A 24,846-nucleotide genomic window follows, 5' to 3' on the forward strand; every position below is an offset into this window, starting at 1 on the left:
GGGATCATGACCTGAGCCAAAGGCAGACGCTTAATGACTGAGCCACCCTAGGCGCCCCTGTTCTAGAGTTTTATATAAGTGGAATCATACAATATATTCTTTTGCATGATTGACTTTTCCTGGTCAGCATGGGTTGAGATTCATTTGCTGTGCATCTTGGCAGTTAATGGACATACCATGGTTTGGGAATCATTCACCTGCTGGGGGCACTGGGGGCTGTTATGGTAGAAGCTGTGCTGTGCTCTCTTGTGCAGGTGTAGCTGATGTGTATTTGGGTCAATGCCTGAGAGCGGAGCACCAGTCCCAGGGGCAGGCATTGCTGGTGCAGCAGACAAGCGGTGAGGAGGGTGGTGGCGGGTGGGTTCTACTTCGTGTGTGTACGCTGTCTTCACGTACGTGGATCAGATGCACTTCGTGTGTTTTACCAGAACGTCACTTGTTCTGCAGGTAGAAAAAGGTGTAAGCAGAGTGCATCGTGCGTCAGATCACCTGTGGTAGACGGAGGTGAGGAGGGAGAGAGACAGGAGGGTCAGGACATAGAGTGGAGCTGGGAGTGAAGCTACGGCAGGAAACTTGTCCGTGAAGCCCCAGGGCTTGTTAGGAAGGACGCGTTCCGGATCTGGCTTTCCATTTCCTTGAAGCTAGCTCGAGGGGAAGCCTCAACATTTGAACAGTGCCCGTAAGGGATTCCGTTGCTGAGGTTTCTAACGGTACTAACCTCAGAAAGGGGTGTATTCCCAGCGTTTTCGTATGTGTCTGTTGCAAAGCTCATGCTGGGTGGCAGGGTCTAGTCCTGTGTCGCGCCATGAGGCTGAGGCCGAGGCCTGGGACACAGTTTTAACTAAGAGGTGGTGGCTCGCAGAGTGAGCGGGAGGGGAGCCTGCTGCTGCTTGTGCAGCTTCCTGGCTCTGGAGGGACCCGTGGCAGACATAACGCACCCGCGCTGCCCCCAAGCCCGCCATGAGTTTGCATCTTCTTGTGGACACGGTTGCGCCTGCCAGGGCTGCACCCTGCTCGTTGATGCTGTGAAATGTCCATAAATGTGCATGGACGGAGCCGCGCTAAGATGTGTAATTCACCATGACTGAAATTGAGCCTTCTCAGCATCCGCTATTTTCCTGTTTGTGAAATGGAATCAGTGTTAACCAGCAAATGAGTAGGAGGTATGTCACACGGAAAATGTCTCTTTCCTCCAGATGAAACCTGCCTGATATTTTCTAAATTTCCATCTAACAGTAAATCAACTCAAGATTTTACTTTACTGATTTTAATTAAAGTCATGGCATAAAAAAATGTAATAATTGACAGTGTGCCGTTTGGGGTAATTAAAATGGAGCAGTTTTTGAAACAAGTCTTTTAATGCCTTTACAATTAATGGGGGAAAATGGAAAGGGTTTTTCTTTTTCGTTGTTAATTAATCCTCCCAAACCTTTGAAGTGTATCTATCAGCACTGTAAATTATTTTAACTAGTTCAGAAATGAGGGAAATCAAGATTTAACAGTTAGGGTTAAGCAACAAGAATTATGAAAGGATGTAGAAAAACCAGCACGTTTCACCGTTCCTTGTTGGGCTTTCCCCGGAGCCTCTGTGGGGTCTGTGATGAGTAAATGGCTCCGTCTGGCACTGAGTGTGAGGGACTGGCGCACTGTGGCCTCAGGCTGCCCAGCAAAGGTGCTTGCCTAGTGCGCGTCTCCCACTGCTGTGGAGGCTCTGGGTGACGCCGGCCTCCAGTTACGTGGTACTCACCGCAGACGCTAGGCAAACGTGGCTTTGTGGGGTCTGCGTCCTGGAGGAATTTCACAGTGCTGACTAGTCAGATATTTTCACTCTTCTCCTCTGCTGCTTCCCTGGTTTTCATCCTCAGAGTCGTTCAGCATCAAGAGATGAGGTCAGTGTTCAAGGTTTATCTCCTTCCATGATTCTGATGTCCTCACCCCCTGAGCACATTCAGGTGTTCGTGGCGCAGCTGTGGGGCATGGCTAACTTTATCCAGATGGTCCAGAAGACCCTCAGGCGGGTTTGTTTGAATTTATTCCAGATGAAGTTCTCTAGACGCTGCGGTAGTGTGGAGCTGTTGATGATGTCTTGTCATCGACAAAGGGCAAGTCAGTGCATTGGTGGTGGTTCCTTCTTCCGCAGTTGGGTCGGATCATGCTGTTGTCTTGAGTGTGTCATCTCCAACAGGGGGGTACTAGAAGAATTAAAGGTAGATAATCAGGGGCGCCTGGGTGGCTCAGTTGTTAAGCGTCTGCCTTCGGCTCAGGTCATGATCCCGGGGTCCTGGGATCGAGCCCCGCATCGGGCTCCCTGCTCAGCGGGAAGCCTGCTTCTCCTTCTCCCACTCCCCCTGCTTGTGTTCCTGCTCTCGCTGTCTCTCTCTCTCTGTCAAATAAATAAATAAATAAAATCTTAAAAAAAAAAAAGAAGAGGTAGATAATCAGTTTCAGGAAATTATCACTTCTGAGATGTCTTTTGTAGAAATGTTAAATCAGCAGTGGCTGTTGACCACTTTGCTGCATGTATATTTTTGTCTTGGGACTTGGAGAATTATGTCAGGGGAGATGAGCCACGTTGGGCTTTGCAGTCTGTTGCTTGGATGCACCTGAGTGCTGAGCAGCAGTTGGGGGGTGGGTAGCATCCTAGCGGAGACTTTGGGAGCAGACTACAGGAAACGGAATGGGTAGGATGGGAGAAAATTAAAACTTACTGAGAAATCCCGAGAAATTGAATATAACATTTACGTACTATGCTATGGTTTATGCTAGGTTTGGCCACTGCCCGTGCATCTCAAACCCAGTTTGCTAGTTTTGCCTCCTGATTGGTTGAAGGTACATCCCTGTGATGGGTCAACAGCGTGTAAGACAGCGGGAGGCCTGGCGTGACCTTAACTTGCGTTATTAACATACGTATTTGCACACGGAGTAAAGCAGCCTGATGGTGTGAGGAAAGGAGCAGTGGGCTGGGGCCCTTCGCGGTCGTGAAGGTCAACTCCAAGGACTCCGTGTACCTGACTCAGGACAGTGCGGGCCTAAGGCTGGTCAAGCACACACTGGCCTGGCACGTCAGGGGGCGGCATTGCTCCGTACTTACTCAGCATCGATGGCGCTCTGACTCCTTTCTACTTTCTGAGAAAAAGAGGTGAGAATAAGGAGTTGTTCGTGTTTAGGCCTTACTTGATGAGCTTGTGTTTGTAGACTTTTGCCAACTTACTGGTGATTTCTGCCACAGTGAACATTGAGCAAAGGTTGTGCGTTGCTTGCTAGGTCCTGGGTGTGCTGCCTAGACCACAGTCACAGAAGGAGCCCTCGTCCGTGCTGGTAGAGACTTGTTTAACCTCCTGTCGTGCTTCCCGTGTCATTTCGCTAACTCATTGTTTCCTCTCTGAGTTTTCTCTTAGATTTTGCAATCTTAATTTTATGTGTTTAAAGCTCACTTTTCCCTTGTTTCTTCCGTTGTCTTCATTCGTACTTAGCCCTGAATAGAGGATAAACACTTTGTTCCAGTTCATTCTTTCGCATTATATTTAAATGTGTGACTTACTCAGAATTTATGATGCACACTTGGATTATTTTTATCCAGATTGCCATTTAGTTATTCTACTGTCACTTGGTAAATATTGTTACATTTTCCCTTCCTTTGTCATGCTTGCCTTTCATATTGAGATTTTTGTGTACTTGGACCTGTTTCTAGATATTCTGATCTTTTGTACTGTTCTTTGATTTGAATGTTTCTGTCCAGCCTCATTGTTTTTAAATTGCTGTAACTGTCAGCAATGATAAGATTTAGTGCCAACCTCATTATTGTCCCTGCTCCAGTAGAGTATTTCTTAATAATCTCAGTGGGGCGGAGCTAGTCATTACTCATTTTTCTTCCTTCTTAAAATATTTTTTATGATCACATGTTTCAATTTTGGATGCTTTTTAAGCTCATAAAATCCTATATTGAGACATCCTGAATTTGGCCCCTGGGACAGAAAAAAGAATAGTAGAAACACGGGTGAAGCCTGAATAAAGTCTGTAGTTTAAAGTGCCAGGGGACTACATTGTGCAGCAGTAATAATGAGTCTAAGAAACGTTGACGTGTCCACCACACTTACTGTGGGCATTATTTTGCAGTATATGTGCAAATACTGCATCCTTATCTCATATACCTGAAACTATGTTCTATGTGAATTGTATCTCAATTAAAAAAATAAATTTTAAGGGGAAAATTAAGAACTTTTGATAATTAGACTTTTTTAAGAGGTTAACGTTAGGTACAGCTGGGTAAAGGACATATGGGGACTGGACTGTTTTTGCAACTCTCCTGCAAGTCTAGAATTAATTTAAAATAAAAAATTTAGGGCGCCTGGGTGGCTCAGTTGGTTAAGCGACTGCCTTCAGCTCAAGTCACGATCCTGGAGTCCCTGGAGTCCCTGGATCGAGTTCCGCATCAGGCTCCCTGTTCGGCGGGGAGTCTGCTTCTCCCTCTGACCCTAATGCCTCTCATGTGCTCTCTCTCATTCTCTCTCTCAAATAAATAAATAAATAATCTTAAAAAAATAAAATAAAAAATTTAAAAGATGATGTTGAAATTCTCTGTTCCTCATTTATATATCCAAGAAGCATTTCTTGAACGCCAATTTTATGCAAAGCAGTATCTAAAATAATTTGTTGGGGCACCTGGGTGGCTCAGTCAGTTAAGTGTCCGAGTTGACTTTGGCTCAGGTCATAATCTCAGGGTTGTGGGATCCTCAGGGTCCTGGGATTGAGCCCCACTTCCAGCTCTGTGCTTAGCAGAGAGTCTGCTTCTCTCCCCCCTCCTCCTGCGTTCGTGCTCTCTCTCTCTCTCTCTCTCTCTGAAGATTTATTTATTTATTTAAACCAACTGAGCCACCCAGGCACCCCTAGCCAAAGCTTTTAAATGCATACTAATCACTTACTTACCCCTTATTCTAAATTGCCTAAACCCAAACTTCTCATTCAGAAAGCACAAACCCTTAGCATAATCCCCTCCAGCTCCATCCATGTTGATGCAAATGGTAGGTATTCATCCTTTCTGATGGCTGAGTAATATTCCCTTGTGTATATGAACCACATCTTCTTTATCCATTCATTTGTTGAAGGCCATCTCGGCTCCTTCCACGGTTTGGCTATTGTGGACACTGCTGCTTGGAAAACTGGGAGGAAATCAGAGGGAGACAAACCCTGAGAGACTCTTGACTCGGGAAAACAAACTGAGGGTTACAGAAGGGAGGGGGTGGATGAGGTAACTGGGTGATGGGCATTAAGGAGGGAACGTGATATGATGAGCACTGGGTGTTATACGCAACTGATGAATTGTTGAACACTACATCTGAAACTGATGATGTGTACTATATGTTGGCTAATTGAGTTTAAATAAAAAAGAAAGAAAGAAAGAAAACACAAACCCTTCCGTGGAGCTGTTCTCTCCCCAGGCTGTGATGGTTCTCTTGTTCTAGGGAGAACTGGTCCTTCATCCATGCGTGCTGCTGGTCATCCTGTCCCTGTGGAAGGGGCCCCCTGAGTCTGCCCCGTGGCCTTCTGTGTGTAACCCCTCCGTCCCCAAGGATGGCACAGCTGCCTTCCACTGACTCCATACGCCGCCAGTAAAGAGAAAACAGCTCTTCTGTGTCTCTACTGCATGTTGTACAGCTGTTTGCGTGCCTTCTGGGTGGTACACGTCAGTGGGGTCAAGTCCTTCCAGGAGTAATGCGATGTGTGCCATTCTTGTTAAAACAAAACAGCAAACTGGGACTGGAAAGGAATTTCCTTAGCAGCATCGTATTGTAATTGTGTTTATTTATATTTGATAAAACACCCCCTTTAGCAGGTGTCAGGTTTAATGGTGAACTATTACAAGAATCCTTTGCAAAGTCTGCGACGAGGGTACCCACGTTACCACCTGGCAGTGCTGTGCTGCGGGTCCGGGTGAGAGGTTAGCACGGTTCCTTGGGAGCTGTAGGAACCACCAGCCAGAAAATAATATATAAAATAAAATCCCCTTTTCAAAAGAAACAGAAAATACGCAGTACCTAGGGAAAAAAAATCACAAAAAGCATGCAAGAATTTTAGGGAGAAAAATTATAAAACTTTGTTAAAGATATGGAAGATATAAATGAACAGATGTACCAAGTTCATCAGAGGAAAGACTTAGTATTGTAATGATATTTATTCTCAAATTAATCAAAATTTCAACCTTTTTCATGGATCTTGGCAAACTGGTTTTAAAATTATTATGGATGAATAAATGAGCAGGAAGAGCCAAGATGAGTTTGAGAAGAAAGGGGGGCCTGCCCATGACGGGCACACTGGTGTCGAAGGCTTGCTGACATCGCTGCAGGGGTGGTGGATGGAGGCTGCTTTTGAACAATAGAGGGACAGACGCAGGCCTGACGAGGGCACGGTGGAAAGAGGTCTGCACCCTGCCCCTGCTCTCTGAGCTGCCCAGTTCTCTCTCTTAACCCTCCTGCATCCACCTCTAGAACTTATGCAAGTACAGACATGATCCTAGAATGTTTTTGAGAAACTACCATTTTATACCATGATTTTATTTACCACCTTTTTTCCTTTTTCTTTTTAAATTGAGGTATAATATATAAATAACAGATTAGCTTCAGGTGCTCAACATGATTCAGTATCTGTATATACAGCCGACCCTTGAACCACATGGGTTTGAACTACAAGGATCCACTTATAAACGAGTTTTTTTTTTTTTAAGCTGAGATAGTACTGTAAATGTATTTTCTCATAAGATTCTTAGTAACACTTTTCTTTTTCTGCCTTATTGTAAGAAGATAGTATGTAGTCCATTGAACATGCAGAATATGAGTGAATTGACTGTTTATGTCATCAGTTAGGCTCCTGGTCAGCAATGGGCTATTAGTAGTTATATTTTGGGAAGTCAGAAGTTATATGTGGATTTTTGACTGTGCTGGGGTCGGCGCCCTTAACCTCATGTTGTTCAAGGGTCAACTGTACTGTGACCACAGTACATCTAGTTCACATTCATCACCTTGCATAGTTAGAAAAAACATTTTTTTTCCTGTGATGAGGACTTTTAAGATCTACTCTCTTGGCAACTTTTGAATATGCAATACAGTATTGTTAACTATAAACACATGCATTTTACCCCCATGACCTTTATTTTGTGGCTGAGAGTTGATACCTTTGACCCATTTCATCCCCCACCGCAACTTCCCACCTCTGGCCACCACCAGTCTGTTCTCTGTGAGCTTGAGGTGTGTGTGTGTGTGTGTGTTGGGTGTGCATGTGCACGTGCGTGTGCATGCGTGTGTGTGGTGTATGTTGGGTGTGCACGTGTGTGCGTGTGGTGCATGCGCGCGCCTGTGCATGGTGTACGTGTGCATGTGCATGGGTGGGTGTGGTGGGTGTGTGTGCGCACGTGCATGTGCGTGTGTGTGCGTGGGTGCGTGTGTGTGGTGTGCATGGGGGCGGTGTGGTTTTTGCCTTACATTACCCTGGTGATTAGTGGTGTTCAGCATCTGTTTGTATACCTGCTGGCCATCTTTATGTCGTCTTTGGAAGTGTCGGTTCAGATGTTTCACCATTTTTTTTTTTTTTTTTTTTAAGATTTTATTTATTTATTTGAGAGAGAGAATGAGATACAGAGAGAGAGCATGAGAGGGGGGAGGGTCAGAGAGAGAAGCAGACTCCCTGCTGAGCAGGGAGCCCGACGTGGGACTCGATCCCAGGACTCCAGGATCATGACCTGAGCCGAAGGCAGTCGCTTAACCAACTGAGCCACCCAGGCGCCCTCACCATTTTTTTTTTAAAGCTTTTATTTATTTGAGAGAGAGTGAAAGGGAGAGAGATCACAGAGGCAGAGGGAGAAGCAGACTCACCGATGAGCAGGGAGCCCGATGCCGGACTCAATCCCAGAACCCTGGGATCATGATCTGAGCCGAAGGCAGACGCTTAACCAACTGCACCCCCCAGACACCCCTTGCCATTTTTTTAAAAGATTTTATTTATTTATTTGACAGAGACGCAGCAAGAGAGGGAACACAAGCAGAGGGAGTGGGAGAGGGAGAAGCAGGCTTCCCGCTGAGCAGGGCGCTGATGTGGGGGGCTTGATCCCAGGACCCCGGGATCATGACCTGAGCCAAAGGCAGATGCTTAAAGACTGAGCCACCCACCCGCCCCCCCGCCATTTTATAATTGGATTGTTTGTCTCTTTGTTACTGAGTTGTATGTTCTTTATATGTGTTGGATGTTAGCCGTTATACCCTAATTTTTTTAAACATATCTTAGAGCTTACATTATCCTAACATCTACAACACTGCTTCATTTTTTAATGATTCTATAATAATTCTTTGTATGGCTGTATTACAATTTAGCCAGTACCCTAAGATTCATGTTTAGATCCTTTCTAATCTTGTTGGCAACAATGCTAACATGGATTTCCTGTCTTGTATACGTGTTATTTCACACATGTCTACCTGTAGGATGAATTTCCAGACGTGGTGGCTCCCAGGTGAACATGTTTCTGCTCAGTAGATGTTTGCCTTGCGGGGTGGTGTTCCTTTAGTGTCCTCAGTGAGGCACTGCCCACCAAGCCTCGTCTGTCAGTGCAGCATCTTCATGAACACGACAGATACAGAAGGTTCTCTTGTTTTTTTTTCTTAGTAGTTAGGCTTTTTTTTTTTTTTTTTTAAAGATTTTATATATTCATTTGAGACATAAAGATACAAAGAGAGAGAGCATGAGCAGGGGAGAGGCAGAGGGAGAGGCAGAAGCAGGCTCCCTGCTGAGCGGGAAGCCCAAAGTGGGACTCGATCCCAGGACCCTGAGATCATGACCTGAGTCGAAGGCAGACGCTTCACCAACTGAGCCACCCAGGCGCCCCAGTAGTTCGGATTTTTAAAAACACATTAGGAGTATGTAGAACTTAAATTAGGTCTTTCGGTTATATGTATTACAAATATATTTCCCAGGTTAGCATTTGTTTTTTGTTTTTATTTTATTTTATTTTATTTTATTTTGTTAGTCACCATATAATACATCATTAGTTTTTGATGTAGTGATCCATGATTCATTGTTTTCGCCAGGTTAGCATTTGTGATTTTAACTTTGGTTATCCTGTTTTTCTGCTATGTAGAAATTGCTGATTTTATATAAATTGTTCAGTCTTTTCTTAAATCACTCCAGCTTTTGTTTCCTATTAGGAAGGTTTTTCTCACACCATGATTGCTCTCCCATGTTTTTCTTCTAATGATTGTGTGGTTTTCTTTTTAATCTTTAAATCTGACTGATTCAGAATTTACTGATGGGCAGGCACGGACTAAGGCAGGGCTCCATCTTTATTCTTTTTTCAAGTCATTGAGACCCTTGTCCTAATGTCATGTGTTGATTGATTGATCTTCCCCCTGCTAATTTGAATGGCACTTTGATCATAATCAAAATGTGTATTTGGGTCTCTTTCTGGACTTTGTGTTCGTTTCTTGGCCTGCTGTTCATGCACAAGTTTAATTACTTTGGCTCTATAATGTTTTAATATCTCATATTGCCCTGAAAGAATTTTCTTGGGAAGTTCTTTTTTAATTCTGTATAGAACTTTAGAACTAATTTGCCCACTTTGTGGTGGCACTTAATTAAATTATCTTAGGGGCAATTTGGATTTTGTTATCTTCCATTCATATATCAGGCGTATGTCTCCATCTCTGTCTTCTCCTCTGTCACATTTCAGAATTTTTTTCATCCAGATCTTGTCATTTCTTCTGTTTATCACTATGTATTACTATCTTTCTTATTGCTCTTGTAAATAATTGGGGTCTTATTTTAAATCTCCTGTGTTTTTGGTTTGTATATATGAATGCTATTAATTTTAGTTTTATTCGTTTGTATCCACACAAATAATTGATTATATTATTTGGTTATTTAAAATAGTATGTCAGCTGATTTTCTTGTAATCTGCAAATAATGATCATTTAAAATCTTTACCAACTTTTACACCATTCCTTTATTCCAGCTGTGCTGGTTATTTCTTTTGGCAGAGTGTTAAAGTCATCTTTGAATATTCCTGATCAGGTTAAGGAAGTATTTACTCATTCCATTTTGTTAGAGGCAGGTTGTTGAATTTCACTAAATGACTTTTTAATACACATAGAAATCTTCATGATTTCTCACTTTTGATTTATCAGTGGGATGAATCATATTTATAGATTTCTTCATAATACTAAATCTTCAGAGAAATCCTGGAATTAAACACTTGGTTATGGTGTATTCTTTTGACTTTTGGAGTGTGTTAATATATTAACATCTGTCTTATATTAATACTTAGTATTATTTTGTCAATTGAAATATTTAAGGTTTTTATAGTGTTCCTGTGGAACACTGGTTTTTCTGTGCTATTTTTGTAGGGGTTTGTTACCATTATTCTAGATTCCTAGCTTCCCTTTTTTATTATGTACCAGAAAAGTTTAAATCACATTGGAGTTATCTGGCCGTTAAGAGTTTGATAGAATTGCCTTGTGAATATGTCCCTTCCTGGTGTTTTTCTAAGAAAGTTCTTTGCCAACTTCCTCTATTAATTTCTTTGGAAATTGTTCATTTCAAGTATTCTGTTTTTTCTGTGGTCAAGTTTTGGCCATTTATATTTTCCTAGAAAATTATAGTGTTTATCTTCTCTTTTTACACAGAAATGAACAAAACAGTTGCTTATAATTATTTTAATTTCTTGGTTACATTTGACGCTGGCTCTGTAGACATTTCTTAGTTTATATGTTTTTGTGCTTTGTGTCTTCACTGTTGATTCGATTAGCTAGTGATGCCTCTGTTTTTCCCTTAAGGGGCTCTTGGACTAATATTAGTTTTCGGTTTTTATTTTTTAACTGGCTCTGCTTTAGCTTTTTAGTTACTGTGCTTAGATTTTTTTTTTTTTTTTGCAGTTTTTAGATAACCTTTTTGATTCACTGGTTTATGAGAGTTTTCCAGTTCTGTTATTAATACATGGTTTACTTTCACTGCAAGGAGCAAGTGTCTGCCCTTTTGGAATCTAAAATAAAGTTGTTTGGGGGGCACCTGGGCTCAGTTGGTGAAGCATCGGACTCTTGGTTTCAGCTCAGGTCATGATCTCAGGGTCGTGGGATCGAACCCCTCGTCAGGTTCCGTGCTCAGCAGAGTCTGCTTCTCCCTCTCCCTCTACTCCTCCCCCTGCGCGCATGCGCGCGCACACACACACACACACACACACACACTCTCTCTCTCTCTCTCTCTCAAATAAACAAATAAAATCTTAAATAAAATAAGGTTGTTTTTGTGTCTAGTTTTATGCTCAACTTTAATGAATTTTCCTTAGACCTGCTGAAGGTATGTTTTGGGTTTCAGAATAAATTGAACTAGATCTGCCTTGTTAATTAGGTCTTCTGTATGAATACCTAGTTTTTGTCTGCTGGATGTTTTTGTGGATGGAGAGAGGTGAAGTCTCATAATTCTGTATTCCTGTCAATATTTCCTTTATTTCTTACAGTCTTTGCTTTATAACAACCTATGCCCTGTTTTTCTTTCTTTTTTTTTTTTTTTAAGATTTTATTTATTTGACAGAGAGAGACACAGTGAGAGAGGGAACACAAGCAGGGGGAGTGGGAGAGGGAGAAGCAGGCCCCCCGCCGAGCAGGGAGCCCGACACGGGGCTCGATCCCAGGACCCTGGGATCATGACCTGAGCTGAAGGCAGACGCCCAACCGACTGAGCCAACAATTCTCATCCTAGATTCCAAATCCTGTTGGTTGCCGTGCTGGTCTCTGCTTCGTTTGGATTGCATTTCTGATATGCCTGTGCCCATTCTTGCCTCGTTTTTCTGAGTCACTTTAGAAGTGTGTCATGTAGACTGTGTTTTTGGTGTTGTGATTCAGTCTGTCTTTTTTTTTTTTTTAAGATTTTATTTATTTATTTATTTGAGCGAGAGAAAGAGAGAGAGCACATGAGAGGGGGGAGGGTCAGAGGGAGAAGCAGACTCCCTGCTGAGCAGGGAGCCCGATGCGGGACTCGATCCTGGGACTCTAGGATCATGACCTGAACCGAAGGCAGTCGCTTAACGAACTGAGCCACCCAAGCGCCCCAGTCTGTCTTTTTTGTACTGTGGAGTTTAGCCAATGTGTACTTATTAAACAGACAAAGTTGGTTTTGGTCATGTCATCATATGTAATATGCTTTCTGTTTCTGTTCTTTCTTTTGGTGTTTTTATGTTTCACTGCATAATTTTTTTTTTATGAGTTCAGATAATTTAGAATGTTTGAATTTTTGTTCTGAGGGTTACCTTTATAAATTTAGATGGAATACTTCATTCTTGAGGTCTTCTCTGTTGGCTCCCTCCCGTGAATGGTGAGGACGTTAGGACACGTTCACCTTGGCCCATGTCCCTGCCCCCCCCCCCCCCCCCCCACACACACACACTGGACTTGGTGATTTCTGCTAGCCCTGACTTTCTACATCAGAGTCAAGCTGCACCAGCGACCCGCCTTCTCCCCTCGGACTGTCCGTCAGCATCCAGGTCTCTCCCAGGGCCCTGGTGGTTATGCTTGCAGGTCAGTTGGTCAAGGCTGAGGTACGCTCACCGTCACCCCCTCCTCTCCTCCTGAACCCTCCAGCTACCTGCACTGACAGACGGAGCAGCATCTTTGACAAGTTCGTGATCTTGTGAACAGAAAACCGTTGTTTGCTACACACTACACGTTCATCAGTCCTCAGTTGGGGTTCACTACTTTTCTTCATTGAAATGTGTCCTTTGAATTTGGAAGGTGGTTCCATGACGAGTACTTGCATTTGTGAAGTGATTTGTTGCGAAGGCTTTGATACTGAAATGACAGATGAATCTTGTAGGCGTTGCCCCTACGTCTTGTACACCCAGCGCCTCTCTGGGGAGGCTGCGGCTGGCCTGGTTCACCTTGTCCCATGCCTTGTGTCTGGATGTCCAGGAGCCTCCTGGTGGAGGGTGTTGCGGTTTGAATGGAAGGAATGGGAAAATAGCACAAATTCAAATATATCTGTAACATTGTCCTTAAGAAACAAGCAATGAAGCAAATGTGCCCTCATGTTAACATGAGTTCATAGAACCAGCGAATACAAGGGACCCTCCAGTAGTATTCTCTGTGGTCCAGAGTGTGTTTGAAATAGTACATTTTCTTAAAATTGAGTAAAATGCCATATGACTGTAAATCAGGGATTCTGTGTAGTGATCCAATCCAAAGTATATTTCATTGAAAATCACATTTTTGCCTAATGGATCCCAACATACATTCTTGTTTCTTTATATGTCAGCAGCCAGTCATGTAATTCTTACATGTTCTTTAGTGTCATTTCCTAAGTTTTGAGTCTGGGTATTTTATATTCGGAAGTCTTGGGACTGGAAATGATAACATTCTGAATTCTGAATTTGCAGACTGAGAGTGTGAGTCGCTGCAGAGGCCAGAGCTGCGTGGGATGTTAGACTAAAGTCTGTTAAGTGATTTCCGTTTGCTCCTTAAGGACTATTTTGAACAAATACTCCTCTAAATATACAAATAGAATTGAGCTTTAAAATAGCGTGATAATTAAAAGACAAATATCCAGGACTTTGTTTCTTTGGTAGGGCCCTCGTAAGTACAAGTAGTAACAAAGGAGAAATAAATCACCCCTGTGGATTTATTTATTGTCGAGTCCTAAGGGGTTTTTAATTTGTTTTTCCTCTGTACTCAGGTACATGTCTCGAGTCCACGGTATGCATCCAAAAGAGACCACGCGTCAGCTGAGCCTGGCTGTGAAAGATGGTCTCATTGTCGAAACCCTAACAGTGGGCTGCAAAGGCTCAAAAGCTGGTATTGAGCAGGAAGGATACTGGTTGCCAGGAGATGAGATTGTAAGTATATTTTATTTGATAAATTTGGAGATGCTGACTTTAAGTCTTTGAACATTATTTAACTACAACCCATAGTAATTTCATTTTTAGAAGTTTACTAGTATTTCACTTCAGTATTTCTTATTAACATGGAGGGCCTACGTTGGCAGGATGGGTAATTTCCTCCCTCTTTAGGAGGAAACTCACTTCTACAAAGAGCCTCCTTTCTCTGTCTAGGTTCCCTTGAATCTGAAAACTAAAAGTCCTCTTTACTGTACATGTAACTAATGGTCTTCCTGTTTTCTTCAGTAAATGTTAGTGCAGACTGTTTCACGTAGGATAATGTCGATGCCATCTAGACAGAGTGAACGGGAGACTCTCATCCTGGGCTGATGTCGTCTGCGCCCAGGGCCACCTGTCAGTAGGGCTTCTGCAGGAACTACGGTTCCTTGGATGGTGTCCTCACTGACCGTGACCATAACCGGTTTGGTGGCGCTCCAGCAGAAATCAGGAAAGACAAAGCTCGTTTTCTTTATATTTTGCCTAGTTCTTACTTTGACTCCCCTTCTAAGTGAGGACATTTTAATCTTTTACTTGGAACCTTGGGCATTTGTTTCTTATGTGTAAACATTGGTTTCGTGTGTAATATTTTTATATTCCCACCTTTATCGGCCTTTGCTATTTCTAATACCTTGATTAGAAAAGTCTTAATATTTGCTAAGGAACATCATTTAAAGATGATAGGTTTCAAATATAATAGATGCTATTTTTTTTTTTTTTTTAGTTTCTAAAAGGAATCGATTTAGTAAGTAGGTGTTTTGAGAGTGTTTATCATGAATTCTCCAACGTCATAAAAATGACACAAAATTTTAAAATTGGTTCTTTGTGGGAACTTTTCCCGAGAATTATGAATTGTATTTCCCTTTCTGGCTCTACGGTGGATGTGACCGCATACAGGCTTGCTGTCCGGTCCCAGAGCAGCAGACTGACTGCATGTTTTCTGGGGGCAGCTGGTCTAAATGTTAAAGAAGTTGTTCAGTTGTAACACTTTGTTTCTAAGTTTAATCTGTACCTTCAAAGTTTTAGGAAAGAAAATTCACACTTTCCACAAATAGAAAACGTGGAGGAAAGAATGTTTAATTTCACTGGTATCATTTGATCTGTGCACTTGAACTTTTCTCTTGAAAACTTAAGCGAGAATGTTTCTATCATAATAATTTCTCTGTTCACTTCCTCTCAGAAAAGTAGAGCTTTATTGCCAGTAAAGAAACTTTGGGTGCCAAGTCCCAATAATTTAATGTGAGGTGATCTAAACCTGTCTCCACCAGACGTTTGATAATTGATAGCTTATTATATACTGAAAATAATTCAGGTAATAGAAAATGTCTAATCCCAAACACTTGGAAATTTACAGACTTAGTATGGAAATTTCTGAGGTCTACATATAATCAACCAATAGTAAGTGCAGCTTAATCCACAGGATTTTGGTTTGTACACCACGTGTACATTTTTCATGCCAGAGATTTTACTTCTTACTTTTTAGGGTTGTGCCTCCCCGTAAGCTTTTCTTCCTCTTCAGGTGGGAGTTTGACTCCCACGAGCAGCTAATGAGCTGTCCCGCCTTCACTGCTACGTTAGACTCTGTGTTCTGTATTGTACGTGGACGTGTCCTTACTGCACGTATTTATAGCATCATCCCTTTTTTCTTTTTTCAAGATGAAATTTTAGATGTAAATCAAACAACCAGTGTACAGGTTCTATTAATTCTGGTTGGTTCTTACAAACATTTCTTACACTAAGTATGCATGTTACAAGTGCAACCGGGTGTACGAAAATTGTGCCTAGTTTATAAAATAAGCAAGTACGAGAAATGCAGAAGCAGTGTAGTGTAGCAGAAAGAGGTTAGGTCTTACATGTTAACAGAGAGGGTTCCCCATCCCACCCCACGTGTTTTATTTTGTTGTGTGACCTTGAGGAAATTTCTTAACCTCTGATCCTCATTCCTCACCTGTAATATGAGCATATTAATATGTATTTCACTTGATTGTTTTAAGGATTAAGTGAGATTATCTATATAAAGCATATAACCATGTACTCAAAGCGAGTTTTGGCCAGCAAATAAATATGCTTCAGAAATGTCTATATATAGTGTAGCAAAAACACGTTTCTTACTAACCACACAAGCAAAAATTGTCATCAGGGTCTTTTTACTTTTAAGCCTGTATCTTCAAACACAAGGAGATGTGTAAAGAGGGTTCCCCGAGACACTGGATTTGTTTGAGGGGCAACTATGGAGTGATGAGATTTTGTGTGTCTCGCAAACCCATGACTGGATTAACCCATGCTCCCAGTGCTGTCATGCTGTCGTGGTCACGCACCGAGTCCCCTAGAAGGACGCAGCTGACGTGTGGCCTGTGCGTGCAGGCCACTGTGTAGGGGCCGTTCTGACCCGCACAGCCCCGGACGTGCACTCATCCCCCACAGCCAGCAGCGCTCGTGCGTCGGGCAACCATGTGTCTCCCCTAGTGAAGCCAGCGTCAGGGGAGGGCCCCTGTTCTAACTCGCACAGAGGTGTTCTGTGGGCCAGCCCCACGTGCTGGCAGTTGAGGCTGGGGCCCTCCTTCATACTTTACATACCTGGTACATATAATTCTCTGAACACTGAGTTCTTAAATTGAAAGATGTAAGTTATTCATCTTGTTGTCTGTTGACTTTCTGACTCACTATCAAGAGAAGAAGTCGAGCAGACATACACGGTCTTGGGAAGGAAAGGCATACAATTTTGTGCTTATTCCTTTTTAAACCTTTAATTTGAAGTTAAAATATTCTTTTTTTTTTTTTTAAAGATTTTATTTATTTATTTGAGAGAATGAGATAGAGAGAACATGAGAGGAGGGAGGGTCAGAGGGAGAAGCAGACTCCCTGCTGAGCAGGAAGCCCGATGCGGGACTCAATCCCGGGACTCCAGGATCATGACCTGAGCCGAAGGCAGTCACTTAACCAACTGAGCCACCCAGGCGCCCTAAAATATTCTTTTTTTTTAAAAAGATTTTATTTACTTGAGAGAGAGAGAGTGAGCGAGAGAGAGCACAAGCAGGAGCAGCAGCAGAGGGAGAGGGAGAGGCAAGCTCCCCGCAGAGCAGGGAGCCCGATGCGGGACTCGATCCCAGGACCCTGAGATCATGACCTGAGCTGAACGCAGACACTTAACTGACTGAGCCCCCCAGGCGCCCTGAAGTTAAAATATTCTTTACTCAGGAAGTTTTGTCATTTGAAAAATGGGTAGTAAAGCTCATCTTTTCCTTCTATATTCTCTAAAAATAGTAGCTGTAGCTCAGAGGTGGGCAAGAGCTGATTTCCCTTGGTAAGTCCCCACGGTATGTTCCTGAGATACTCTGTGTTAGCATGGAGGTTGGACTTGTCTTTACTGCCATTGTGGTGGGAAGGAGAAGGTGGTCCTCACGCCGCTCCACTGTCACTGAGCGGAGAGCCTGTTGGGGTCACATTTGTATTCCACCTTGGCTGCCTTTTCTCCCGATGCTGATTTTTAAAAACTGATACAATTAAAAGATATGCATATCTTAAACACTATTTTTATTAAACCTAGCAATCATGTAATAAATGCCTAATGCTAACAGTATGTCAGGATATAATTATAAATAATCTGTGAAGAGGAAGCCTGTATAAGTCAAAGACTGGCCTCTGTTGTCCTGAGGTTCCTTCTGCCAGACTGGAATGATTTCTGGACGTTGAGGTTCTGATCCCAACCACAGCTAGGCCCTGTCCAAGTGGTGATTCACTGGGAGAAACTGTGACAAAGTTAGGCGGTAGATAAGCATCTTCCTGGTGATATTTTAAGTATGTCCATTTGAGAAAGCAGAAGGAAAAACATAATTATTAAAAATGAGGCCACTCTCAATTTTAAATGGTTTGTTTAAATATTAGTCAACAAAGCAGCAAAAGTATCTGTGTACCAACCAATTTTAAAATGACAGTCTTGCTGAACCTGGGAGATACGCTTGTAAATTTTCTACAGTTTTCTTCCAGATTTGTAAGTCATCAATACTCACTCATAGGATCCAAGTAATTCTTCTAGAAGTAGTTCTCAGAGCTTTCAAAATTATCTGAGTCAAGGCCAAGAGACCCAGGGCACAGTGAAACCTTGTGCTGTCTGACCATTCAACATTTGGTTAGATCAAGGCTTTTTGCTTTTGATTTTTAAAGCAATCTTGCATGTTCTCCTAGATGGCTTCATCATCTGCTTGTGCTGGAGAAATATGCATGGAGGGCTACTTCAGTCCATGTGTGATTCTCACATCTTGAGAAACCTATTTCTTGGGCAGAATGTTACCATTTGCTGGGCTGAATTTGGCATTTAGTAGCTCCCTTTGTAGTAAAGACGTTAATTTCTCATGCCTTTAACTTCTAACTCAGAAGGTGCTCACTAGAGATAGGAAGGTCTTATAAAAGAATTCAGTGCAATCTAGTAGGGCAGGTAGCCTTGAGCTAGGGATCATGTGCGGATAAAACATCAAATATGTGTTTCGATGCTGAGACAGTGGTAATACCATCTATTTTAATGACTTCCCGCTTTCTTCATGGTTTCTGGTGCAGAGTTGTGACTCAGCCTTATTATTTGACAGGTACGTTTGATCTGACACTAAGTGATTTGGTTACCAGTGTCAGGGTTGACTTAAAAGTTCACATAAGTGACATGTGCTGTGAAAGTACAATTTTTACTCACCTCCCAGATCTGGGCTCGGGTCTCATTTCTTCTTTTCCAATTACTGCTATTTCAGAATCAGTATGTTTGTAGAGCAGCTGCCCCGGGACCCCTTGCACTGTCACTTAGAGCCCTCGGTCAGCTTCCTGCTGGTGACTCAGACACACCTGCATGCAGGAGCTCAGGTCCCAGCTGCCGTGCCCTGCGTCAGTCCAAGCACATTCTCCTGCCGAGAAGCAGGACCTTATGCTGCTTTCCAAGTAGGCCTAGGTGAAAAGATAGAATTCTTTATATTTTGCTTTTTCCCATGTATTTAAGGTTTTAACACTTATTAAAGAAGCATAATTAATGAAAATACACATTTTGTGGTTTCTTTGAAGGGATCACATGTTCTCCTGGGGATACATGGATTTGGTCTTAATTTGCAGAGGGGCAAGATTAGACACTTCCCCATCACTCTGTTTCTCCACATTCAAAATGGCCAGTCTAAAAGCATCTGTGGTTTACATACCTCTAGAAACTTGTTACGTTCACATCTTTTAGATGAGAGAGGATTGCATCTGTGTCTTTTCCTTCAGAAGTCACACCATCATACAACCACAGCAAGAAGTGTTCTCTTGATTTGCTCTGGAAAAAATGCGAAGAGAAGCTGCTGAATTCAAGCAGCTTGACCGTCTCGGCCCACTTTGTAAATACAAGTATTGAACTGAGAAATGTTTAAATTTAGATCTTTGCATTTTTGTGGTTTAGTTGTCATAAATTAACCAATCATATGTTGTAAGTACCCTAAGTGCAAAATTTCAAGCTCCTTGGATACCATTTTTTAAGTGAAATATATTTTATTACATTTATGCTAATTATGTGCAGAACTACACATTTCTTCCAAAGATCCATTACCTGTCTGAGATGCAAAGATATACAAAGTCACTTATTTACAAAGTGAAGTATTGTCTGTGATTATTAATTAACTAGAAACCAATTGTACTATGGTTCTATGTGTATTCAAACTGTAATGTACTTAGAAATTATTCTTGATTTGGTAAAGAATTTCCATTCTCTTCAGTAGAGCATTTTGGATCATGCTATCCTGTTATATTCCATTCAGCTTTGTTTGACTGGTTGTGTGTGTGTGTGTGTGGTTCCTTTTTTTCCCTCCTTCTGTCTAAATTCTAGTTCACTAAGCAGTGTTATAATAGTTTTATTTTTTTAAAAAATAATATTTAAAATGACTGGAGATATTCATCAAATTCTTAGCTCTCAATGATTAGCTGATTTTGCATTGTATCCATGTTAAATACCACATCAAACACATATTTGATAAAGTAAGATTTATCTGCTCGTTACATGTAAGTAAGGAATGACTTTAAAGGTTAGAATCTCTTTGGAATGTGATGGGGTGGATTACAGGTTGGGAAGCCTAGTTACAGACACAGCTCTCCCAGCGAGCCCTCAGTCAGCAGTGTGTCTTGTTCTGTCTGGCTTATAGAAATGCTGTGTCAGCTGTCATCAGGAACTTAAAGTCCTGAAAAAGAAACTCGCATGTGTATTATTACAAACACCACATCGTTACGTGACTTGTCCTCAAGTCATTTGTACGTCAGCAGATCCTCTCGGTAACCAGCTAGCACTTTCTGAGCATAACTCATTTCATCCTTACAAAAACCCTCTGATTGAGGCACTACTGTTTTGTTCATTTTACAGATAGAAAATGATACATAGAGAAGCTAAGTATCCTGCCCCAGATCACAGAGCCCCCCAAGGCTGGAGGCAGGATTTGAGCCAGTGTGGCTCTAGGGTCTTAAGCAAATGCTGTACGTGGTGACGGAGTAGGTCAGCAGGCTGCTTCTAGATGGTGGACTCTGTTCTCCCAGGTTCTGAAGACAGCCTGTGTGAACCTCACACCATGGTCAAGTAGTGAGTTTACCTTGTTCACATTCATCACTCCCAAGTTTTAAAAAAAATCCAGCCTTGAACCACTTTCACATCAAAAGGACATACATTCATGGTCTTGTGCAAATTTATAATGGCACCGAATTTGTCAGTGAAATGTTTCCCAAACATACTATAGGTTTCATGGCACATGAATTCTCTCTGAATTTTCTCTTTGTCAATTTGTAGCTTTTGTGTTAGTGTCGAAGTTACCTCTTAAACTAGTAATGAGTCTTGAGTTTGCATGCTACTGTCTTTTCATTGATGATTAGCACATTCATAGATTATCAGTTGGTATCATCTACAAAATAATGTAAGTTGTATAGCAAATAATAGTTGACTGTGTACCAAATCCCTTTAGTCTGTGTATTGCCTTATAATGAGCAACGTTGTAGTAGAGAGACCAAGATTATTTTGTTTTTATTTTGAAAGGCCTACAGTATGCAGCCTTTCTCCAGGACAGCAACCCCAAACAAGGTGAACTGATTTTGCACTATGTTATTTTACTTTTTAATTCTGCCTTTTTTTGTATTACATTTCCATCTTTTTTTTAGGCTATCTTAGTTTATTCTTGCTAGAGTTATTCATTAAGATCATACTGTCTTTACATTGCTTCTAGTCTTGGATTTTATGCTAGTAGGTTTGCATTTTTAAAACTTTCTGGAAGTATTGGAGTGTCATTTCACATAATATGCTGTCGATCAGGCTCTGTCTAGAGTAGTTTGCTGACATCTGGTGAAATCCAGTGAAAACGCACACTTAACCTTTTGGCACACATTGAGTATTTCAGAAGTACTATATCAACGGATTGTGTTTACTTAAGGACAAACTGTAGGCAACTCTGCCTATAACAAACATGCTTATATCATTTATACCCATAACAACATTTCCTGGATTCAAAATCTAATAACTTTTGAACTTGACTTTTGCATGTTACATGTTCTGAGTAGCTACTGCTATCCTTAAAAGAATGAACAGCACATACATGCTGTTACATTAACAGGTATCCACATGTTTCTCTACTTTTACTTGATTTGAGTTATACATTCATTCCTACAGTTGTGAAAAACTAGGTCTGGGATTACACACTTTGGTGAAGAGAGATCCACTTTCCTCTTTGTGTCATGGTGGGATGGGTCAGAAGGCAGGAAGCACTAGGGAGACCTGAGCTGTGTGCCTTGTCTTGGTGATCCAGTTCCCATTTTGAGAATTACAGGAAGATGAATTAATATAAAAAAATGCAAATGATGAAGGATGGTTTCTTTTGTTCATAAAAAGTCAAATAAAAGCCATCGAAATCCTTTAAGATGTTTCTGAACAGCTATGAAGAAAATATTCTGAAAGACTTTGTTTCAAACTGGGAAAGAGTTCTTCTGTTAATTGAAAATAGACCAAAGTGTGTTGTCCTTGCTGAAACCTAATTTATCGACAATTTATGAGACAAAACTTGTAATAGCTTACGTGCAGCTTCCCACCTGAGCCCTGTGAGACGGGCACCCCCAACGACCGTTGTCACGGCCAGGGCCCACACGCACGTGTTGTGTCCAGCTTGGTGAGCTATGTTTCTTCTACCATGTGCAAATTAGGGTCAAATGTCAGAGCAATATCTTATGATTTTTTTAAGTAGTCTGACTGAAATCCCTCTACCAAAATAAGTTTGCAGCAAATCTGCAGCAAATAACCAGAAATGGTCATGCTTTTTTATTACTTTGGTTGATAAAGGCCACTTTTTAAATAAAAAGCAAACCAAAAATTTACATTTTTGCAGAATTTGGTAATGTACTCTAGCCATGACTCTGAATATGGGTAGGAAGACATGAACTTGGGAAACTTCTCTTTTGAAGGAGTGGGTGGTAGGCCCCTTGTGAGGTCAAGCAGTGATTGTGATAAGTGTGGACCTTTGGTGCCAAAGGAACCACTGCTTCCTAGACAAGTCCCACGCTGAAGCCCGTGGGTTGGGGGAGTTACTGACCTAAGAGAAAACAAGAAAGCTGCCCAACCCCAGAAGCAGATTGTAGGCAGTGATTTATGAAAAGAAAAATTATGGCGGAGCTTAAGCCTGGAATTTCAGGGTCCCCATTGAAAGTGGCTTGGATTGCACTACGTGTGGGCTCCACCCTTGTTCATTTATTAACCACATCAACAGAGGAAGGTTGAGAGTTAATCCATCACTCTTAACACAGGTAATTTTTGATAAAAGCTAAGAGTGATATTTATGAGGAATGAATTAATGAATTAGTTCTAAATTAGGACAACTTGTAACATCTTCCTGTTTCTAGTTAAATGGCGTTGGCTGTTCACACACAGAGTGTAACAGAAAATGTGCAAGAGTACCCGCCCTTGCGCTCGTTCGTTTCCGGGGATAGTCCCAATAAGAAAAGAAGCCTACTTCCTTTTTTGTTTCTTTATGGTAATGTCCTTTGGAGAATGTGATTAAACCTTTAGTTTCACATTTTCAATTTATTTTTCCAAATTCAACAGACCCTGAAAATTTGACAACTGTCAGAACATGGACATTCTGATTAATGTTATTTTCAATAAAGCATCCAATACCATGGATGAGAAGATAAGAATAGTGAGCATCACCATTTACTACTATTCTCTCTGTTCCCACAGTGTGCTAAGTACTTACTATATTTTGTTAAGATGCAGAACAAAACAGAGGTTGGTTTATTTGAAATACTAAGCTGTAGGTACTGGTTTGGGGTATTCAGTTTACTAAAGAAATTATTCCATAGATTATATAAAAAATGAAAGATAATGTTAGAACTGGGATTGGCTCTGGACTTACTTCATTTGGGCTGGTTTTACTATCAGATCACCTTAAAATATTCTGAGTATTAATACTGTTTAGGAAAGAAACTCTAAAGAAGCAAATTTCTAGGTATTTTTTCCCTCTTGTTTTAACACAGTAAATGTCTAAAATTGTTTTTAATGCCTAACTTCTGATAGACTTTAGTTTCAATTTTGTTCTTAGTTATTGCAGATATTGACAAAATGTCATACGAAATTATTTTGTATTTTTTGTAGGACTGGGAAACAGAAAATCATGACTGGTATTGTTTTGAATGCCATTTGCCTGGAGAGGTGTTGATATGTGACCTGTGTTTTCGTGTGTATCATTCCAAGTGTTTGTCTGATGAGTACAGGCTTAGAGACAGCAGTAGTCACTGGCAGTGCCCAGTATGCAGGGTGAGTACCTATGAGCTTTCATGTGCTGGTCAGAGGGTTGGAATTCACTGATAATAGCTGTGCAAGATACCCCAGGTGGGCGTGCCAGGTGAATGGATGACGGACTGGAGGGTGGGGGTTATCTGCTGAAATGATGGTGAATGAACACAGCACTGGTCAGTGCATACCCCCAGAACACCTGACATATTCAGGGTATGGATTGTAGAAAGTTCCAGTCACATAAAAATACACTTTCTTCCCTTATGTTACACTTGCCTCTGGATTGTGTGACTCCTGTCATGGCTAGCCTTTGCAAATCAAGGAATAGTCTCCCACACCAGGTTCGGTTCAATCTGTCCTCACCACTGAGGAAACACAGCCAGCAAAAGGCACATTGTTGGAAACATTTTGTATCTACTTCCCATTTTATATCCATGTAATGTCGCCTTTATTTTTTGTCATATCATGGGTTAGTTTATTCCTTGCTTGTATTTTATTTGGAGGGTGGAGGGATGGGACCGTTGTATATAAAGCATTCTAATTACTTAAAGCAAAATGAAATAGTCTTGTAGGAAAAATAGGGACTTTCCACAATTATTTTCATTCCTGTTATTTCCCTAGTGAAAAGTATACCTGGCTGTGCTTGTTGGATGTAGAACGTGGTGTGTGTGCGTACAAGTGATGTGTGACACCTGCATAGTATGTCGCCGCATATGGCGTTGACGGTGATTAGTAAGGGGTTATTTTGTTGCAATCTCTATTGTTTTGTATTTGTAATTGCTATGATCCGTATTTGGAACCATGCCAGTTGCCCGGATTACTCATGGGCTCAGTTTCTGAAATAATTTGTATTACTTGAGTTAAATATTCATTTATAATGTAAAAAAGTTGTATCTTAATAATTTTTCCCTTCTTCAGTATTGGTCCTAAATTCCTTGCCAGCATGATGAGCTTCTAGTATTGTCTTAGTAACTTTGACTTTGTATTTTCTTAGTATACTTCATCTCGCCAGCACCACTATACATGCACAGTGTATTACCCCGGTATACCTCATCTCACCAGCATTAGTGTTCAGGCTCAGTGTATTACCTCGGTATACTTCATCTCACCAGCACTTCTGTACATGCTCAGTGTGTTACCTCAGTATACTTCACCTCACCAGCACCACTGTACACGCCCAGTGTGT

At 41.5% G+C, this 24,846-nt stretch overlaps 1 protein-coding gene across 13 annotated transcripts in view; it reads left to right on the forward strand.

Moving 5' to 3' along the window:
- The window catches only part of ZMYND11 (zinc finger MYND-type containing 11), a 128,560-nt gene that overhangs the window by 69,429 nt on the left and 34,285 nt on the right, over nucleotides 1-24,846 (forward strand). For 7 of the 13 annotated variants that reach the window (XM_032425990.1, XM_032425993.1, XM_032425991.1 and 4 more), the window contains 3 exons: nucleotides 13,699-13,858; nucleotides 20,922-20,966; nucleotides 23,520-23,681. In XM_032425990.1, the coding sequence (XP_032281881.1) occupies nucleotides 13,699-13,858; nucleotides 20,922-20,966; nucleotides 23,520-23,681 (367 nt within the window). Of the gene's footprint in view, nucleotides 1-13,698; nucleotides 13,859-20,921; nucleotides 20,967-22,970; nucleotides 23,065-23,519; nucleotides 23,682-24,846 lie in introns of those variants that run through there. The other 6 variants (XM_032425994.1, XM_032425996.1, XM_032425999.1 and 3 more) reach the window with 4 other exon arrangements.

Source organism: Phoca vitulina, unplaced genomic scaffold, assembly GCF_004348235.1.
Source record: "Phoca vitulina isolate PV1807 unplaced genomic scaffold, GSC_HSeal_1.0 scaffold33, whole genome shotgun sequence".
Classification (NCBI taxonomy): Eukaryota; Metazoa; Chordata; class Mammalia; order Carnivora; family Phocidae; genus Phoca; species Phoca vitulina.